Genomic DNA, 20,390 nt, shown 5'->3' on the forward strand with positions numbered 1-20,390 from the left:
TCCCAAGTTAACACGATATTGTTTATTTTGGTATTTTGTTTATGTTATCGATAAGTTCTTTCTTTGTACGAAACCAAAAATTCCCCCATAAACGTAATCCAGGCACCAAATGCGTCGATCCCAATACCGGTTTAATCTATTTCAAATATGACTTTGGCTACGAATTCGGGATACTGTTTCCCGGCGAGGGTCACAAGTTTGTGAGCAGCCAGTGGAACAGCAAAGGCAGCAGCAACACCAATGGCATCGGTTCGAGTGCCCAACAAAGCAATGGCACCCCACACGCGTCGTATCCCTTGAAACTTGCCGCTGGCAATGAGCTTGTGATACCCGTGCAACATGAACGCACCAACAATAAAAACAACCTCAACACCGGCTACAGCTCCGATAGCGAGGCTCAACGTCGCACAGCGTTTTCGCCACGTTTGAGAGCGGCGGCACCGCGATTCGCCCACAAACGCTACAGTCTGCCGAGCAATCACAGCCTCGACATCCATCTCGATCGGTTGCACGCGCAGGCGCCGCGTCTGCCGCCCGAGCAGATGGTTCGCACAGGTATTGAACTGATGAGCCGGCTACTTGATGTTGTCACTTTTTAGTCTAGGACACGTTGACTGTGTTATGTTGTCGTCACCAACTCTCTCACTCACTTGCTGTTGCTGTCGCTGACACTAGTCGATTGCGTATACGATGCGTATACTTGATGTTAGATATACAAGTGCCTCTTAAGCTAACCCCCCATTCAAACAAACAAACTGCATGTCTGTTAACCCAAAAGTTTTGTTCGTTTTAATCGTTTTTGTGCTCGTTGTGTTGCATGCCACATTTTTGTGCTATCTTGTGCTCTTAAAGTTTAAAGTGAACCAAAAAAATATTTGCGAATGCGTTTGAAAGCTTGCTGGAATGTTTATTACGCTCTGTAATCGTTGTGTTACCGTGTTTGTACGTGTCTGTGTTGTTTTTTTTGTGTGTTAATCCTACTAATGGACGCCGTCCGAGCTAAGCTGCAGTTTCTAATGGTTCTCCTCGACCATCATTAGTGCCGGAATTGCCCAATACGGAGCCCGTCAATGCCCATTTGAATCGCGATGAGCAGGCACAAAGGCCACCATTATTCATAACGGTAAGTGAACGGAGTCATTAACCTGACCCACCTGAACCCTCCCACCTCATATTTTGTAACGTGTAATATTTTTGTATGCCATGGCAGCCCCTGAAAGATATTGCGGTGGGCGTGGGCGGCACGGCGAGATTCGAGTGCATTGTGCAGGCGCATCCGCAGCCGCAGGTCAACTGGATCCACAATGGCGGCCATTTGGAGCAGGGCAGCTCGGCCGGGCATATCATTGAGTACCGGAACGGTGTGTGCCGCCTCACATTGCCCCAGGCTTATCCGGGTAAGTTATGCCAGCCATTCGAGTGCTCTTCTGCACAGTTCGTGCTCATTAATCTCATCTCCTTCTTTTTGATTCATTTCACAGACGACAATGGCAGCTACGTTTGCACAGCCGTTAATCCGTTGGGTGCCGCCAGCACAACCGGAAATTTGAACGTTTCGAGCACAAATCGCGGATTTAGATACTAAGAGAATACTACATACTTATTTGTATACATACATATTAATCGTACGATATTTATTTATTTATTTTATGATTTGTTCATGCCAAAGTTTTTAAAAAATCTTTTATCTCTGTGTGTGCGTGTCTCTAATTCAAGTTATACCAAAAAACCAAAAAAAAAGAAAAAAAATACAGTTCGTTTGGATTTCTCTCAACGTGTTGCGCATCCTCTGATCCTCCGATCGCAAAGGATCATTTAACTAGCCGCAACCTACGGTCACGTTCATACCGAGAGATTATAGTATTACTTTTGTTTTTGTCGAAAAATCATAATAAATCAATTTGAAAACGAATGCAAAGTTGTTTCATTGCAACCATATCGAATATTGTAAGTGGACATTTGATCTACAATGTTTCTAATTTTCATTTATAATGTTTATATTTTCACCATTTTCATTTGTTGAAAGCTTTTCTCGCTCAATTTTCTGGCGCTCTCTATGGGAAAATGTACGCAGCGAGTTCGAAAAAGCTTTCTCATTCCTGTTCGAAAGCTTTCTAACTTGATATTGGCGTTAGATGGCGCCAGTCGATCGTTGATCGTACAGAATTATTTGAGTTAAAAACAATTTTTTTGGAATTCAAATATAAAAACGACATCAGTTTAGGAATTAAAATTTATAATGTATGGGATCATTATTAATAAATATTAGGAAAGATAGCGCTAACTGATCGATGATTATTAATTGCTGTTCTTCAGGAATCAGATAAATCATAATACTCAAGATACTAGAGGCAACTAGTTCACAAGATTAATTGCATTCATGTGTATATAATGCAAACAATTGAGGAAATGGAAAATCATTTTTCATGATTTTGTTTATAATCGCAAATAGACTTCAAGGTTCTCTTAGCAAAGATTTGCAAAGTATGTCTTGCGGTACTTATGATAAATTGTCGGGTACTGATAGATAAATAGTATATCCTGTTTTTTTGAGGTCAACTAGCAATGAGTAAATCATCAAATTGGGTCAGCCAATTAGCAGAGACCAGATGGTTGCTTGAGAACATTCAAGTGTTTTTTAAAACAACATCTTGTCATGAAATAAAGCAGCGAAAATATTCATGCAGAAAAAAAAGAAAAAAAAAAAACATTTAATTCAAAATCTAAAACAAATGTTTGAGGATGAGGCCATGTGTGTGGGTGTTGTTTGACTGACCGACTCTTGGGACGTGGACACAACAGAAGGTGTGTGCGTTGAGGAGGAGATCTTAGTATGAGTGTTGTTTTTGGTGGTGTGCTAGTCATAAATGATTTATTTGAATTTCAGCAATGTTTATTTATCTATTTTTCTACAAATTTTCAAAGTTTTGGCTGTCGGGCGTGCAATGTGAACGCTTGCCAAGAATAAGATACGAAATGATGAGAAGAAACAAAACGCGCAATATGCGAACAATTCGTAGCAATCAAGACGGGGCCGGACAGGGCCAGACATAAACACAACACTTCGGACACGGTTGTGAATCGTCTCGAATTGATTTTTCGGCTAGGTGCCACCTTCACCAGAGCAGAGAGCGAAACTAGTCCAAAATGTTAGCCCATGTCCTTGACACTGACCAAAAAAAAAAAAAAAACCGAAGAGCATACCTGATTTGCCAAGGGGCTTATTTATAGTCTGCTGATTTGAATAAACATTTTGGGGGAGGATGACACACTTTTCTTATTTGCTGTTGTTATTGTAGACAAGGCGTGGGCCCAAAGTGCCTGCCAATCTAAATGACAATCTCGTACTCGCTCTTGGCGCAAAATTGTTCGAGTCATTAGGCCACCTGAGTAGCAACAACTGAGACAATTTGAAATTTGGATGCGAGTCAAGAAAAACTCTGAATCATTTGTGCTAGAAAATTGTCTATTACTTAGTCGTAAGTCGTAAGTGCTTATAATTGCGCGATAATTTCATGTGAATACACGCGAAATAAATCGCCTTTCGATTCCGTTTTGGCCTTCTGCAAACAGATGGCAAGATTTTCTTCTTAAATGATTCATTAAAACGCCCATTTCCTGCACAACGAGCTGACAACATATTCGATACATATAAAGATTGCATAAATTATCAACTTTATAAAAAAGGCAGAAAGAATCTCACAACTTTGTTTTAACTTTTCTTTATTTTTGTTGTTACTTTGGCCTTGTGCAACATTTTTTTGGCACATTCGCCAAATTTGTATAAACATCACACACTGTTTCAATAATGTTGTTTTGCCCAGGCGAAATGTGGCAAATGTTTTTGCTATCCAAACTCTTTCTAAGCCCCAAACATTTTAAACAGTTTTGACCAACATGAATTTGCGCACACGAACGAAGTGGAAAATGATTTACGCTCTGCAGAATTGAAAATGTTGCCTCACAATTTTATTGCCACGCTTTTTTTTTGTGAAGAAAATGTCCACTAAAGATTCTTGTCCGACAATCTGACAATCTCTCAGAGCTCGTAGGAGAGCATTTGAAGAAAAAACGAATAGAATTTTTGTGTGATGAATATGCGCCACAGTTATACAAACATTCGTTTGATGATGTTTTTCTCCTTCTGTATCTCGCTCTCTCTGTGTTTTTCCTAAATTAATTAGGCAATTTCTATAAATACGCCAATGAACTCAACGCGAGTCACACAAATGTTCTTTGACTACTTAACATTTTTTTGACCCATTTTCTTCAATCCCCCAGAACTTGTAATCTTAAAAAAAACTATTAAAGATATTTCAGATAAACGAATAATATTGCTCGTAAACTTATCTTAAAGGCAAAATCTTTTGTATGAAACTTTTTGTATTTTCGAAGCAAAGTAATAATATTGTAAATCAAAATAAACATAAGTTTATATTCTGCTCTCTACAACAACAATTAAATATTTTATGAACGAAAAACAAATATAATTCTGCAAGATTTTGCGACTTTGTCTCTCACAATGGTGTTTCCTGAGTTGTAGATCAATCCAACAACTGCGACATTGATGGGAAGCGAGGAAGCGAAAGACATTTGTAGTCTGGCTAGTGGGGTACTTTAATGTGAATTATTAGAATATTTGGCCAACAGACTGACCACAAAGAGGCAACAGCGAATGACACTTGTCCCATATAAATAATACGATATTTCCGCAAGAGTGTGTGTCAACGTTGCCAGCAAAAAAATACATAAATAATTACGAGTATATATTTTGGGTTAATGAATATTAGGCTTAAGCCCCAATATATACATACTCTGCATATATTTATATACTTGAATATATAGTAAAGCATATTTGATATTATGTATACGCCCCGAAAGCAGTTGGGCGCATCGTTAAATTGTTTTTCCTCACATTTCCCACCCACGTTTATTGTAATAAAACAGAAGCCAACAAAACGGCCGGAAAATCGACGAGTTAATCGCGAAAAACTACGCAAATCGCATCGGAATGTGAGAGAAAACTTTTAGCACTTCAATTTCACTAAAGCAGCACAGCGAAAATTTTAATGTCTTCGTATATATTTTAATTAGCCAAAACGAGAAACAGAGACGCCACAATAACACACAAGATATCAAATTAAATCAAAGTCAAAATTAAATCCCAGGCGCACCACAAAATTTCAATTACATAATCCTCGATGACAGACTTGTCTTTTATACAAATAGATAGATAGATATGTAAGCACACACAACAACTAACATATAGAACTATATAAACTATATACTCGATGTTAAACTCTCGAATAGCTGGCACGCGTTGACCCTGCCAGAGCTTAGCAAATAAAATAGAGAAAAAAACAGAAAAAAGCGAGTGCCAAAATCTTGGCAACACATTTATTTATACGCACGCTGTAAATTAGCAAAAACATCGCAACGAGCAATGCCGAAAATGCACTGACTGACACAAGGGAAAACTGCGAAAAATAAAAACTGTCAGAATGACAGCCTGTGAAAATGCGAAATTGAGAAAATGCTAAAGCGGCCAATGGCCAACGGCCACAGCAGTTGAGCATTTTATTTCAATTTCAACTAAAAATTGGGCCAAGTTTTCAGCAACAAAAAAGCATCTACGAAAATTAACGAAATTCGCGCACGTATTTCAAACATTCAAGTGCGAACAGTGCGCTGCGCTCGTAAATAAGCAACTAATTGCCAAAATTCGAATTCGAATCGCAGCCACACACTTGAAACAACATCATCAACAGCAGCAGGCAGCCTCAGCAACAATAACAACAAGATTGACAATAACATTAAGAATAGCAACAATAACAACATTTGCCCAAAGAGTTTATGTTGGGAAATTGAACTGAGATACCGCTGTGTGTTTTTTTTAGGCAAACCTACGTTACACTATAGGGATTGTATTCGGGCTGTAAATACTCTTTAAGAGCTTTGGATGAGATTTAAGTATGTGTAGAAAATTGTTGGATAAAGAAATTTAATTTCTCAAGTATTAAAGGGAATATAAATTTTTTTCGGTAAAAAATTCGTGGATATATTCTTATACCCACTTGGCATAGGGCAAGAAATTTTTGATACAATGACACAATTAGTGAAAATTTGATACACATTTTTTTTTTATTTACGAAATAAATTCACATTAAAAAAAATTCTGCTGCTGTCGGAGTTTGGGTTCGTTATTTTGATTATGATAAAATATCGATATACTAAATATAATATTCGGTATAAGTTTTTATTTCTCGGTATATTCATTTGGCATGTTGAAATGATAATACTTCATTGTTTCATTTTTGTTAGTCTATGGTATATTTTGAATGTAATAGTATTTTGATATACCAAATATAGTCTTTCTAACATACTCGTTCTTTGGTATATTTTTAGAACAAAATCGCACTCTTGTGCTTTTATTTAAAAGGCGAGTATCTCACAATCGTACACAGTCAACTGTAGCTTTCTCGACAATGTTTCGACATTTCAAGGGTTGAGCCATGATGCTAACTTCTGCGATTCCTGATTTCAACAATCATTTTCTTAAACCTTAGTAGCGTCATTAACAGATTTCTAGCAAGATTGGAACAAATGACACTCAGTAACAATCTTTTTCTTCATCATTACAGATCAGGGCACTCAAACAGAGAGTCTGCTCATCACAGAGGAGAATGACGGCAAGCAGCAGCCACAGGCAGCAGAAGAGGACAACAACAAGACACCGCTACGCAAATCGGCATCCTTTAGTTCCTCTACAACAGCCTCCCAATCACCGGGAAGTTCTTCTTTGGGATCGGCCACATCGACGATGTCATTGCGCTCCACGACGCCACAGAAGAGCAACATAACTTCACCAGCTGGTCGTGCGTTGCGCAGCGATACGATTAACACATTCCAGAAGTGGGAGACGACAGTCGAGTCCATTAGCTATGTGAGCACCAAGACCGTTTCCATTTCGGATTTTGGCAAGGAGCCACAGCTGCAGAATGGTCAACAGCAGACGCCACAAGCAGGTAAACGAAAATGTAAATCTCTGTACTAGTTTTAATGGCTTTTGGTTGTTTGATTAGTTGCTTCTTGTTTTGGCTTTTGTGCGTTTTGTTGTTGTTATTTTGTTTTGTAGTCTTTTTGTTTACTAAACAAAGGCGGAGCACGTACTACTACTAAACATGTTTAAGTCGTAATTCATAAACTAATGCATCTAAAACATTTTCATTTAAACAATTTCCATCAGCGATCTGGAAAATTGCTGGCTACAAAAATGGGCTGTGCCCAGCCGCACACATACCACACATACGCTAATAAACTGTGAATGTATGTGTGTGAGTGTGTCGAGCATATTTCGAATATCTTTTGAGGCACCGCATGTAAAATCACTAAATATAGATTACAACCACACGCACCGCATCGCAGCACACTGCAACTTTCATTTACAGCCAAAGAGAGGAAGAGGGAGAGCGACAATAGCCTTAGAGGGAGACTGTGAACGATGGTGAAAGAGACAGAGAGTGAGGGAAGCAGAGCAAAATACTCCCATCTTTTGCCAGCTCCGGCAAGACTTGTGTCTAATTGTTATACCCTAGCAGCAGGCATTATAAATTCGTGACGAAATTTGTTACTTATTAAGGGAAGCCCCAAAAATATTAGAGCAGAAGAAGAAACCAAGTGTCCGTTTGTTAATTTAAGAAAAGTATTTTCACTTCTGAATGTATTTTAAATATAATACGTTCTACCCAATTAAATACTATTTGCCACACAATAAGTTACAGCTTTATCTAGCAATCTGACTTCTTCATAATCACTTCCACAACTTATCTAAATGCTGCTCTTAATTAAAGGGCATTTAAAACTTCGACAGCTGTCAGTTGGTTGCGCTTTTTTTTGTACTCGCATAAACAATTGATATGAAAAACGACCACATTTGGACATTTTATACTTAAATTGCCGCTTGGCATGCAGCTTGAGGCGCAGCTCAGCTCGAAGCAAGCAACATCAACAATTCGCTGCGTTTCGTTTCGGTTTTCTGGGTTTGCTGAATGGTTGCAGTTGCAGCGGTCGCGAAATTTGATGCCAAGCGGCATCAACCGAATTAAAACACACAACTCTCTGTGCCACAATCTCACTCACATCTCTGTGTGTTTGTGTGTGGCAATAATATGAAGAAAAAAAAGATATAAATGTATCTGGGGCTCTGGGGGACTTTGCTTGGGGTCGCTCAAGAGGCATTCTCATTCTCATACGACTCTTTTTTTCGACTGCATCCTCATCATTCAACATGTGTGTGTACTCGCGAGACTCGACAGTGTGTGAAACTCATGATGTTCCTTTAATTGATATGCAACAACTATTCTTCTTCTTGTTTGCAGTAAATTGAATGCCAAGTGTGCCCCCATCCACTCCAAATAAAGAGTAGCCTCCACCTCCAAATGAGCTGGGCGAGCCCACAAATATGCAATTAAACTAACGAGCAACTAAAAACAAGAAAAACACAATAATTACAACTAAATCTAAGATACTTTTCTTGCTATTATTACATATATTACTTATTACCAATTAATGCACTTAAAGATGGAAAAATGAAACGAATTAATAATACTAATTAAAAGTACAACAATTATCTGTTTAATCTGCAAATTCTGCCGCTCTGTTTGGGCAGCAGCATGCCAAACCTATGACATAATTGGGCGAACATTTTTTGCAAATCTCAATCTAAGCGACACTCGAGTAAAGATAAGATACGTGCCTAATCTCACACATACACACAACACACAGCTGACAGCAGCAACGGCGGCAAACTACAAGATACATTTTGTAGCGCATCGCTGCAATCTTGCCTGCTGCTGTCTTGCAGAACCGGCTAACTGTTTTAGCCTGCTTAGAAGATTGGCTATGCTGCGTGCTCAGCTTATCTCCAGCCGTTAGTTAGCTTTTTTTTGCTATTTCTTTATGACATTTGTATCTGCAGAGTGTTAGCGACAGTCGTGAAACTGACAGCAGCAAAACTGTTCTTTTGTGCGCGGAATTATCGTGGTGTAATTTGGTGATTTCATAACTGTATCGCGAAATGTGAACAATTAATTTGTGCAGTATAAATCAAGCTGCTTGCAATTACAATAAAACAAAAAATAACATCCATTGCTAACCGGGTCAGTTTGGTTAAGGCCTTATAGAGCCACCCAAAGGCCAGTCTCAGAAGCAGTCGTAGTCACTGAGATGCCTTTTAAGGCAAAAAACCAAAACGCAACTCAAGTCAATTGCATTTTGCAACAGACTGCAAAACTGAACGTTTGAGCGTCAAAAGAAATAGAAAGTTTATTGCCAAAGGCGTCACCCGCTGGCGACATCTTGATGTTGTTGTTTGCCTCTTATGTGGGGTGGATGATTAAGACACGAAATGAATAATCAGTTAATAATCTATTCGAAATTGGTCAACGAGCCAACATTTCATGTATGTGGTTTTAATTTTAGACAAATCAAATAAATTGTGTGGAAAATTTGAAAAGATGTGCAAAAGAAAAACACTCTGAAAACTGTGCAAAATTTTTTCATTATGCGCACTATTTAGTACAAAATAGATTTCACATATATGCAGTAACTAAGATATGCTTCAGTTATTCGGTTAGTACTCCAGTGGGCGTCGAATATCTATCGAGACTGCACTTTTCACTGCCCACTTTCGACAGTATCTAGAATTTCCGATAGAAGAAGTTTTTTCTTTTTCATTTTCTTCTGCATTGAAAAAATGTTGAAAAATACGTGTCAAAAATAAATCGTAATATATTTTTAGCCAACTTACTCAAAACCCGAACACTTGCCGAACACACAAAGAGCAGCGAGAGAGAAACTTTTCCCCTAAGTCAAATTGCTGGGCAAACTACATAATTATAGAGCATAAGATAAGATATAACATCAGTGAAGAGGCACAGCAATTTGGCTTTTACATACTGGGCAATGAGCAAGCAGGCGAAATGAATTGAGAATTGAGTTGAAGTCGCATTCATTGGCAGCTACAGCAAAAGCAGCAAAACTGCAAGAACTAAACTGACGAGTGAAAAGCAGTTATTGGTTGTTTGAAGATAAAACCGACAATCTATCTCCATACATGCTCAATATTAATTCTTAAGCTGCTTAAAACTCGCATAGAGCTATTAAAAAGTTGCAACCAGTGGAGCCAGTTTCAGAGATTAAAACAACTACGATCGACGCATATGCCCCCCATGGCGAGTGTAGCGCATCGGCAGCGATGCTCTCTCAAGAGTTTTCCGACCAACAACAAACTGCGTGTGGAAAGTGCAAAAATATCTTATGTGGAGCGAGCGAAGCACCCGAAGCAACATCTCTCGGCATCGTCGTCATCGCCTTCGTGTGCCTTGCGGCTGCAGCAGCAGCTATTTGATCGCATTCTCAAAAATATTTTGTCATTCTTCGCTCGCACCTCACAAACGATCGACGTCTTGGTTTCAGTCTCGGGGATTATGACTTGAAACAGTTTGAAAATAGATCTATTTTAAAAGAAGTACATATAGAATCTCGGTACATATATATATTCGATCGTCTATATATATATATCGCCATATAGTTCGCATAGAGTTTTTTTACGAATAACGTCGCAGCATACATATAGAACGTCGCAAGGATAACGCAATAAAGTAAGGATCAACGCGTTTACTCCCAGTTATTTAAGTGTGTATGATCAAAAAACCCAGTGAAAATCTTGAAAAATAGTTGATGAAAATTTTTCGGTTTTGGTTTCGTAACCACTTTGAAAATTCCGAAAGAATTTTTCAGTGCGCTAAATATCTAAAAATAACGATACACGACCGCTGCCGTTCGCCGTCGCTTCGTGTCGTGAATCGACGGGTGGTTCGGCATATGCCCCCTCGCCCTCGCCTCATCGATGAGGGGGTGGAAGACGCAGGGCAGATCGTGGGGTCCGCACCCAATTCAACGAATGGACTGTGAATTCGTGTGAGATGTGCATATAGATAGATATGAATATGCGATCTGTTCAACAGCAAAAGAAAAAAAAACGACAAGAAAAAGATGTATCATATACGTCCACGTATATCTTATAGATACATCTAAATATACACATATATCTCAATTCCGCTGGCAGATGTGTATTCTGTGTATTATCCTGGCTAATTCCACCAAGGATTACAGGCAGGAGTAGCTGCGATAATGTACAGAATTGTGAAAAATATAAACTGCATATAAATTGCAGTCGATTATTTTTCCCATTGGAAATACCAGATAAAATATAATTTTATAAATAGCCCCGTGAAAAATAAGAAGATACCACCCAGCTATCCATCTCTCCGTTTCGTTTCGCGTTTGTGTTGCGTCTTCGTCTTCGTCGTCGACGTTTTCTTCGCCTCCGTATCCGTAATCGCTGTATGTGTGTTTGTGTGTCGTATAGTGAAATTTCGAGTATTCGAATTCGGCTAAAAATAGCTCGAAAATGCCTCACAGGCGAAGAATATGAATATGAAGAAGAAGGATGGACGGACGGTGATAGTGTAGATGAAGAGATCTTTCTTCGTTTTTTTTCGCTGATATATGTATCGAGATGAAAATAAAGAAACAAGCAAATCGGATAGTTCAAGTGTGTGCTAGAAATACAAAAAAAGAAACACGAAAGATACGCAAAAACCAATAAAAATAAAGAGAGGAAAAACCTCAACGGTTGCCAATTGGCTAGTTTGCGAGTGATACAATGTTAATGTGAAAATGCATTAAATTTAATGGCTATTTTCTTATCTTGTATTCAATTTCAGCAAATAAAGAAGCGAAATATATTTAAATAAAGTAGAAAAAGTGAAGAAGCAAATCAAAGAGAAAAAGTGATCGAGAGGTGTTTTTTCATTTAAGTGCAGTTTCCAACTGCATTCGATTTGGTTGTCATTTTCCAATGATATATAGTGATATATAACGAATTTTAAAATGCAACGACAAAATCCGAACCCGTACCAGCAGCAGGAGCAGCAGCATCAGCAACAGCAGGTGCAGCAATACTCCACCCAGGAGTATTCGCATTCTAGCCAAGAGCAGCATCAGCAGCAAAGGATTAGCCGCACTGAACAACATGTTCAACGGAGTCAAATCACCACTCAACAACGAGGTCAGTCCTCCAGTCCTGTGGCCTTGGAATTCAGCGGGTTGCGATGGACAGTGGAATTCACACCGTGGATTTAGAATTTCCACTGTTTCCAAGCACTTGCCAATGAATTTCCAATTTTGCATGCCAATTCGCTAGTTTAAAGCCAACGCTTTCTCATGATTTTCTTTTTATACGAAATTCATTCTTATTTTAAATCCTTGCATGTCAAATCACAAATCATATAATAAACAAATGCAGAAGAGTTAAGAAATATTACTCCGAGTTCTCAAAGGGTTCTAATCAGAAAATTGTACATCGAAAATTAAAATATTTATATCTTTTTTAGAAGATCGAATGTTCGCTACAATTTAATGGCATAAAGGCATTTCATGTCAGCATAGAAGATCGAATATTTTCTAAAATTAAATCGCTCAAAATCTGCTATCAAATATACCTTATTGACTATCCCAAAAGATCTTTTAATGCCCAAAAGTTAAATGTTCAAAAATAATACAATATCACTTCATATAAAGTCTACATCGAAATTAAACTTATCGTCTAGCACAACTATAATCTTAAGCTTCTCAGGTTTATTTGCTTATTGAAGTGTAAACAGTTCTCGCTAGTGACATTCCCCTGCAATTGTTTATTTATCTTTCGTGTAGAGCACATTCAAATAAACAATTTAAGCAACCTTGTCTGGGATCGCTTACTTTAATTTTGCTCAGATAAATGTGTAGAATTTATCCCAGTAGATAAGTTCTCATGTTTCACTTTCCATTGGTCTTCGATTTTGTATATTAAAATTTAGCTTGCAAACATGTTAACAAAAGTTTGTATAAGAAAAATTGACATACCATGTCATAAGTAGTCCTTGCATGCAGAAAATGCCTCCTTGAAAATATCTATACTCTGAAAAATAAATAAAAAATATTATGAAATTCTGCGTGATTCATAAAAATGTATATATTTAATAAATCATAAATATATTTAAATGGTACATTTTTATGAGTCATAAATATCTATACATTTTGGCAACAGCTGATCTTTCAAATTATAAAAATTAGCTAAAAAATCGACCAACAAATTACTTAAGAATGTAATCCCACAATATGTATATTCAGAAATGATTTCAAACAAGCAAAACCGTCTGATTCATCAAATAAGTACGTGTATATGTACATACACATTGCTTATTTTCCATATCTCATCTTATGTTTCACCACTTAAATCTTAATTGATAATCACAGCCAAGAATTGTCGATCTATTTATAAAACCATCCATTCAACTGCCAAAAAATATCATAGCATACGCTGCACTGACATAGAAAGCCATAAATACTTGTTTGTGTGTGTATAAGAGCTCTTATACTGCACACACTTTGTTTACATTCTGAGGATGTGAGAGAATGAGCGAATACGATCATCACTCTTATACAAATACCCGAAAATCATTTGCCGAAGTCTTCGATTCTGCGCACGACACAAAAAGAGAGCAGAGAAAAATTTAGTTCGAAAGAGAGCATTGATTGCAAACAGCTGATTTTGTTGTTTGTTTACATTAACCTGTTCGAGTTTGGAATAATCAAAACAAATTCGAAAATAAAAACACACTTTGTAATCTCTCTATATATAGTGCATATATGTGCAATTATAACTAAATATATAAAATATATATACACAAATATAATTAAATTTAGATGCAAGGTGCGTGTGCCAACTTCTAAATATAAGTAATTCAAACTGACAGTGCTCAAGTTCTTGTTTACAATGCTATTTTTATGGAAGAAGAGGATACTTTTTTTAGAGTTCAATGTTGATTGAAATATTTTGTTTGATATAATAAAAAACTAAATCATTTTACCCACTAATTAAAACTTAGTTTTGACAATTGGCAACACATATTAATAGCATAAAAGGTCATTAATTTTAACAAAGTTCGTAAATCGAAATAATTGCATCATTGCTAGCTGAAGCTTAATCCTCCAGGATATACTTATTGAGTTCTATTTTAATTCACCTTTACAGTGCAACATCAAGGCGGTATTGGAGGCACCTATGTACCGCCGTCGTTGACACACGTCTACGCCCAAGGCGATATCTCACCGCCAGTGTTCGAGCAAATCTTTAAGAACGCACGTTTCGCGCAGGGCGGCAATGCTCTGTTCGAGGGTCGCCTGCGTGGCAACCCAAAGCCATTCGTGACATGGACCCGAAAAGGCGCACCACTTCTCGAGTCGCAAAAGTTCCGAATGAGCTATAACGAGGCCACCGGTGATGTATCACTGCTGATCAATCAGATTGGCCCCGGCGACGAAGGCGAATACACGTGCACCGCTCGCAATCAATACGGCGAGGCGATCTGCAGCGTCTACATCCAACCGGAGGGCGCACCAATGCCCACGCTGCAGCCCATCCAGAATCTGGAGAAGAACATCTACTCCAATGGCTACTCGTATACGTCCATTGAGGAGGAGTTCCGTGTGGATACCTTTGAGTATAGACTGTTGCGTGAGGTCTCCTTCCGTGAGGCAATCACGCGTCGCTCTGGCTACGAGCAAGACACTCAGCTCTCCCATGAGCTGGATCGCTCTCTGGGTCCTGCGCATGCACCACAAATATCGCAGAAGCCGAGAAGCTCCAAGCTCATCGAGGGCTCCGATGCTGTGTTCACAGCACGCGTTGGCTCCAATCCAAAGCCACGCCTCACCTGGTTCCACAACGGACAACGTCTGGTGGCCTCGCAAAAGTATGAGATCTCCTATTCGAGTGGCGTTGCCACTTTGCGTGTGAAGAACGCTAACATCAAGGATGGCGGCCATTACACTCTGCTCGCCGAGAATCTTCAGGGCTGCGTTGTCTCCTCGGCCGTGTTGGCTGTGGAGCCCGCCACTGAGACCGCCTACGAGCCTAAGCCTATCGATACGATGGCTGAGCAGCTGGAGGCTGGCAAGGCATTGCCACCCACCTTCGTTAAGGCGTTCGGTGATCGCGAAGTGACCGAGGGTCGCATTTCGCGCTTCGATTGCCGTGTCACTGGCAATCCCTATCCGGAGGTCTTTTGGTTCATCAATGGCCGCCAAGTGCGCGACGATGCTTCGCACAAGATTCTGGTCAACGAATCCGGCAGCCACTCGCTGATGATCACCAATGTGACCCGTTTGGATGCCGGCGCTGTGCAGTGTTTGGCACGTAATAAGGCCGGTGAGGTTGCCATCGAGGCGCAATTGAATGTGCTGGAGAAGGAACAAGTTGTCGCACCACAATTTGTGCAACGCTTCAGCACGATGACTGTCCGCGAAGGCGAACCCATCAGCATGAGTGCTAATGCCATCGGCACGCCCGTGCCACGCGTCACCTGGCAAAAGGATGGCGTCCAAATCTCATCAACTGCTGAACGCTTTGTGGGCATCGATGGCGGCGCCACCTGCCTCGAAATACCCCACGTTCGCGCTACCGATGCTGGCTGGTATCAGTGTACAGCACAAAATATTGCCGGTTCGACGGCGAACCGGGCAAGACTCTATGTCGAAGTTCCCAGAGAGCAACCAAGTCAAGAACAAAGGCGTCTTAATCTCCCAAGACCAACGAAAGTTATCGAGCCTGAGTGAGTTTGAAATACTTATAAAAAGGCAATCAAAATACTTATTGCAACTTTTGCTTTGTTTTACAGGCCAATCCTTGGCCCTGAAATCATCTATCTGCGTCATGTGGAACGCGCCAAGCCCCATCTGCGACCTGGCGAGGAGGATCGCGTTTATCCACCACCGCAGTTCATCATCCCACTGCAGAATGTGCAGCAAACCGAAGGTGGTCGAGTGCACATGGAGGCGCGCATCGAACCTGTTGGCGATCCCACCATGGTCGTCGAATGGTTCCTTAACGGACGCCCGCTGGCAGCCAGTAAGTTTACCTACATATTCTCTCTTGTTCTTCAATTAATCATGCGTTTATTTGCTGCCAGGTGCCCGCGCCACATCTGTCTTCAAGTTTGGCTTCATTGCTCTGGATCTGTTGAGCATCATGAGCCACGATTCGGGAGAATACATGTGCCGCGTAAGCAACGCCAGCGGCGTGGCTGAATCCCGCGCTATTTTGTCGGTGGTGCAGCGTCCATCGATCGAACAATCGTCGCAGAATCCCAACAGCTTGCAGTACATCAATCAGCTGGAGGATTATTCACGCTATCAGCGCCAGGAGAGCTCAGAGGAGTTGTTGAATCAAGCTCCACAATTCATACGTCCATTGCGTGATCTGGGTGAATTCGAGGAGGGCAAGAATGTGCACTTCGAGGCACAAGTTACCCCCGTCAATGATCCCAGCATGCGAGTAGAATGGTACAAGGATGGTCTCCCCATCACGGCTAGTTCCCGCATCACGGCCATCTTCAACTTTGGCTATGTCTCCCTAAACATTTTGCACCTACGTGCCGAAGATGCTGGCAACTATACCGTGCGGGCCGTAAATCGCATCGGCGAGGCCATCAGCCAGTCCAACATCCGCGTCATTACGCGCTCCCAGGTCACTGCTGACCTCGGAATTCCCGAGCAGCAGCGTTACATTGAGGGTGTCGAGCAATTGGAGGACTATCGCAAGTCGCAGCAACGGCGTCAAGTCCATGAGGCGCCAGAGGCAATTGCGCCACCTCAATTCAAGACACCAATTCAAAACCAATTTGATCTTCGCGAGCACGCGCATGCGCACTTTGAGGCACGCCTCGAACCTGTGGGTGATTCCACCATGCGTGTCGAGTGGCTGAAGGACGGTCAGCCCTTGGAAGCCAGCTCGCGCATCACAACCTATCACAACTTTGGCTACGTCGCTTTGACCATTAAACAATTGACTGTCTACGATGCCGGCACCTATACCTGCCGTGCCTACAATGCCATGGGACAGGATACAACCGTGGCCCAGTTGACGGTTATTTCGAAGAACGAGATTGTCTCTGACTCTCAGCATCCGGGTGGTCTTCAGAAGATCCAACATCTGGAGGACTCTTCGCGCTACGGTCGCCGTGAGGAGGAGGAAACGTATGTTACGCAAGCGCCACGTTTCCTTGGCCCACTTAAGGGCACCACCAAGATCCTGGAGGGTCAACGCGCCCACTTTGAGGCCCGCGTCGAGCCACAAAGCGATCTGGGCATGAAGATCGAGTGGTATCACAATGGTCGCGCCATCACTGCCGCTAATCGCATCCAGACCTACTACGACTTTGGCTACGTCGCCCTGGATATTTCCCAGGTGCGTGCCGAGGATGCCGGTGTCTACACTGTGGTGGCCAGAAACAAGCTAGGTGAAGCTCAGTTGCAAGCAACGATGGTAGTGGAAAGTAAGTACTTTTATTTGTAACTGCTATGAAAAGTTATATCAACACAACTCTTTCGCTTTGCAGCTCGTTCCAGCATCGACACATCTAGCATGCATCGCGGCCTCTACGAGAAGACGCAGAATTTGGAGAACAAGCAGTTCGTGGAGCCTCAATACGACATCGAGGAGATCTCCAAGTCCAAGCCCGTCTTCGTACAACCTCTCACCGATCCCAAACCCATCCACGACGGCAAGAACATCCATCTGGAGTGCCGTCTGGAACCCATGGGTGATCCCACCATGCGCGTCGAGTGGTTCCATAATGGACGTCCCGTCACCGTCGGTTCCCGGTTCCGCACCTACTACGACTTTGGTTTCGTCGCCCTAGACATCATTAAGGCGACCGCTGCCGACTCTGGCGAATACACTTGTCGTGCCACGAATCATCTGGGCTCTGCCCACACTTCGGCATGTGTGCGTGTCATTGATCACACCGATGTGGTGACTGAGACTCAGAACGAGCAGTCCTTAGAGCAGATTCAATTGCTGGAGGACTCGCGTCGTCGCCACCACCAGGAAGAGGATATCACCATCATGCAGGCACCTCAGTTTACACGTGCGCTGCACAACATTGAAACCATGGAAGGCACCAATGTACATCTGGAGTGCCGTCTGCAGCCCGTAGGTGATCCCAGCATGCGCATCGAGTGGCTCGTGAATGGCACCCCTGTGAAGACTGGTCATCGTTTCCGTCCCGCCTACGAGTTCGACTACGTCGCCTTAGATCTACTTGGCTGCTATGCCATCGACTCGGGTGTCTACACCTGCCAAGCCCGCAACCAACTGGGCGAAGCTGTCACCTCCTGTTCCGTGCGTATCATTGCCAAGAACGATTTCATTGATTCGCAAACCCAGAACAAGTCGGGTCTGCAGAAGATTCAGTATCTGGAAGACTCGTCGCGTTATCGTCGCAGCGAGTTTGTCGATGAAGTGGTCAACATTCGTCCACGTTTCCTCACACACCCCAAGAGTTTGCCCAACACTCGCGAAGGCGCCCATGCCCACTTTGAGTGCAAGATTGAGCCCATCACAGATCCTAATCTGAAGGTGGAATGGTTCAAGAACGGACGTCCCATCACTGTTGGTCATCGCTTCCGTCCCATTCATGACTTTGGCTATGTTGCCCTAGACATTGTGGGTCTGATTGCTGAGGATTCAGGTATCTATACCTGCCGTGCCGTCAACTTGATTGGCTCCGATGAGACTCAAGTGGAGTTGCAATGCCGCAGCAGCGAGCAAATCGTGACTGTTACCCAGAATGAGGCGGGTCTCGAGCAGATTCATTATTTGGAGGATCGTTCGCGTTACAGTCGCCGTGAGGAGATTGACGAGAGCACCAAGCAAGCGCCAGTCTTCACCACTTCGCTGAAGAACGTGGAGATCAAGGAGAACCAACGTGCTCACTTCGAGTGCCGCTTGATTCCTGTTTCCGATCCTTCGATGCGTGTTGAGTGGTACCACAACAATCTGCCACTCAAGTCAGGCTCTCGCTTCACCGAGACCAACAACTTTGGTTTCGTGGCTCTGGACATCATGGCCACACTGCCCGAGGATGCCGGCACCTACACCTGCCGTGCCTACAATGCCGTGGGTGAGGCCATCACCTCAGCTGTCGCTGTGGTGCACACCAAGAAGTCCATCTATTTGGAGTCGCAACACGAAACTGCTCTGCCACGTTTGCAGCATCTGGAAGATGGATCGAAGCGTCAACGCATCAGCGTCCAGGATGAATTCGTCTCGCAGGCCCCTGTCTTCACGATGCCGGTGCGCGATGTCCGCGTTGCCGAGAATCAAGCCGTGCACTTCGAGGCTCGTCTGATTCCTGTCGGCGATCCAAACCTTAAGGTGGAATGGTTGCGCAATGGCCAGCCCATTGAAGCCTCTAATCGCACCACAACCATGCATGACTTTGGCTATGTTGCCCTCAACATGAAGTACGTGAATCCCGAGGATTCAGGCACCTACACCTGCCGTGCCGTCAATGAACTGGGTCAGGCTGTGACCTCGGCCTCTTTGATTGTGCAGTCCAAGACTGCCATTCAGCTGGAGACCCAGCACGAGGCTGCCATGCATAAGATCCATCAACTAGAGGATCACAGCAAGTATCAGCGCCGTGAGGAGGAGGAATACACTGTAACCAGTGCTCCGGTGTTTGTTACCAAGTTGATTGGACCCAGCAATCTGCATGAAGGCCAGAGCGCCCATTACGAGTGCCGCATTGAGCCCTATCCAGATCCCAACCTCAAGGTTGAGTGGTTCCACAATGGCAAGCCATTGAGCACCGGCCATCGTTTCCGCACCACCTATGACTTTGGCTTTGCCGCTTTAGATATCCTTACCGTCTATGCGGAGGACAGCGGCGAGTACACTTGCCGTGTGACCAACAATCTCGGCGAGGCTGTTAACTCTATTGTCCTCAACGTCACTTCGCGTTCATCGATCATCCATGAAACTCAGCATGAGGAGGCGCTGACCAAGATCCAGCATCTGGAAGATACTTCACGCTTCCAGCGCAAGACTGATGAGGATCAGTTCCATGCCGAGCGCCCGCAATTCGGACGCCCATTGCGTAATGCCAAGGTCAACGAGGGCAATCCAGTGCATTTGGAAGCCACTTTGGTTCCAGTGAACGATCCAACTATGAAGGTGGAATGGTACTGCAATGGTAGACCCATCCAGACAGGTCATCGCTTCAAGACCACCTATGATTTCGGTTTTGTTGCTCTGGACATTCTGTATGCCCACGCCGAGGACACCGGCACCTACATGTGCAAGGCCAAGAACGCTGTAGGAGAAGCTGTCACGACTTGTGCTGTAAACGTCACAGGTAAGCAAAGATTTCCTTTCTAAGCGAGAGCTGAATTCTTGATTGAATCATTAAATATATATTTAAATCGTTGTGGTCTCTGTT

At 42.4% G+C, this 20,390-nt stretch overlaps 1 protein-coding gene across 1 annotated transcript in view; it reads left to right on the plus strand.

The window, feature by feature from the left end:
- Positions 1–20,390, plus strand: part of LOC117567728 (titin) — a 121,180-nt gene that overhangs the window by 32,519 nt on the left and 68,271 nt on the right. Inside the window, 5 exon segments of the mRNA XM_052005716.1 lie at positions 6,642–7,025; positions 14,141–15,719; positions 15,786–16,015; positions 16,077–17,441; positions 17,505–20,306. Coding sequence (XP_051861676.1) covers positions 6,642–7,025; positions 14,141–15,719; positions 15,786–16,015; positions 16,077–17,441; positions 17,505–20,306 — 6,360 coding nt within the window.

This window comes from Drosophila albomicans, chromosome 3 (assembly GCF_009650485.2).
Source record: "Drosophila albomicans strain 15112-1751.03 chromosome 3, ASM965048v2, whole genome shotgun sequence".
NCBI lineage: Eukaryota > Metazoa > Arthropoda > Insecta > Diptera > Drosophilidae > Drosophila > Drosophila albomicans.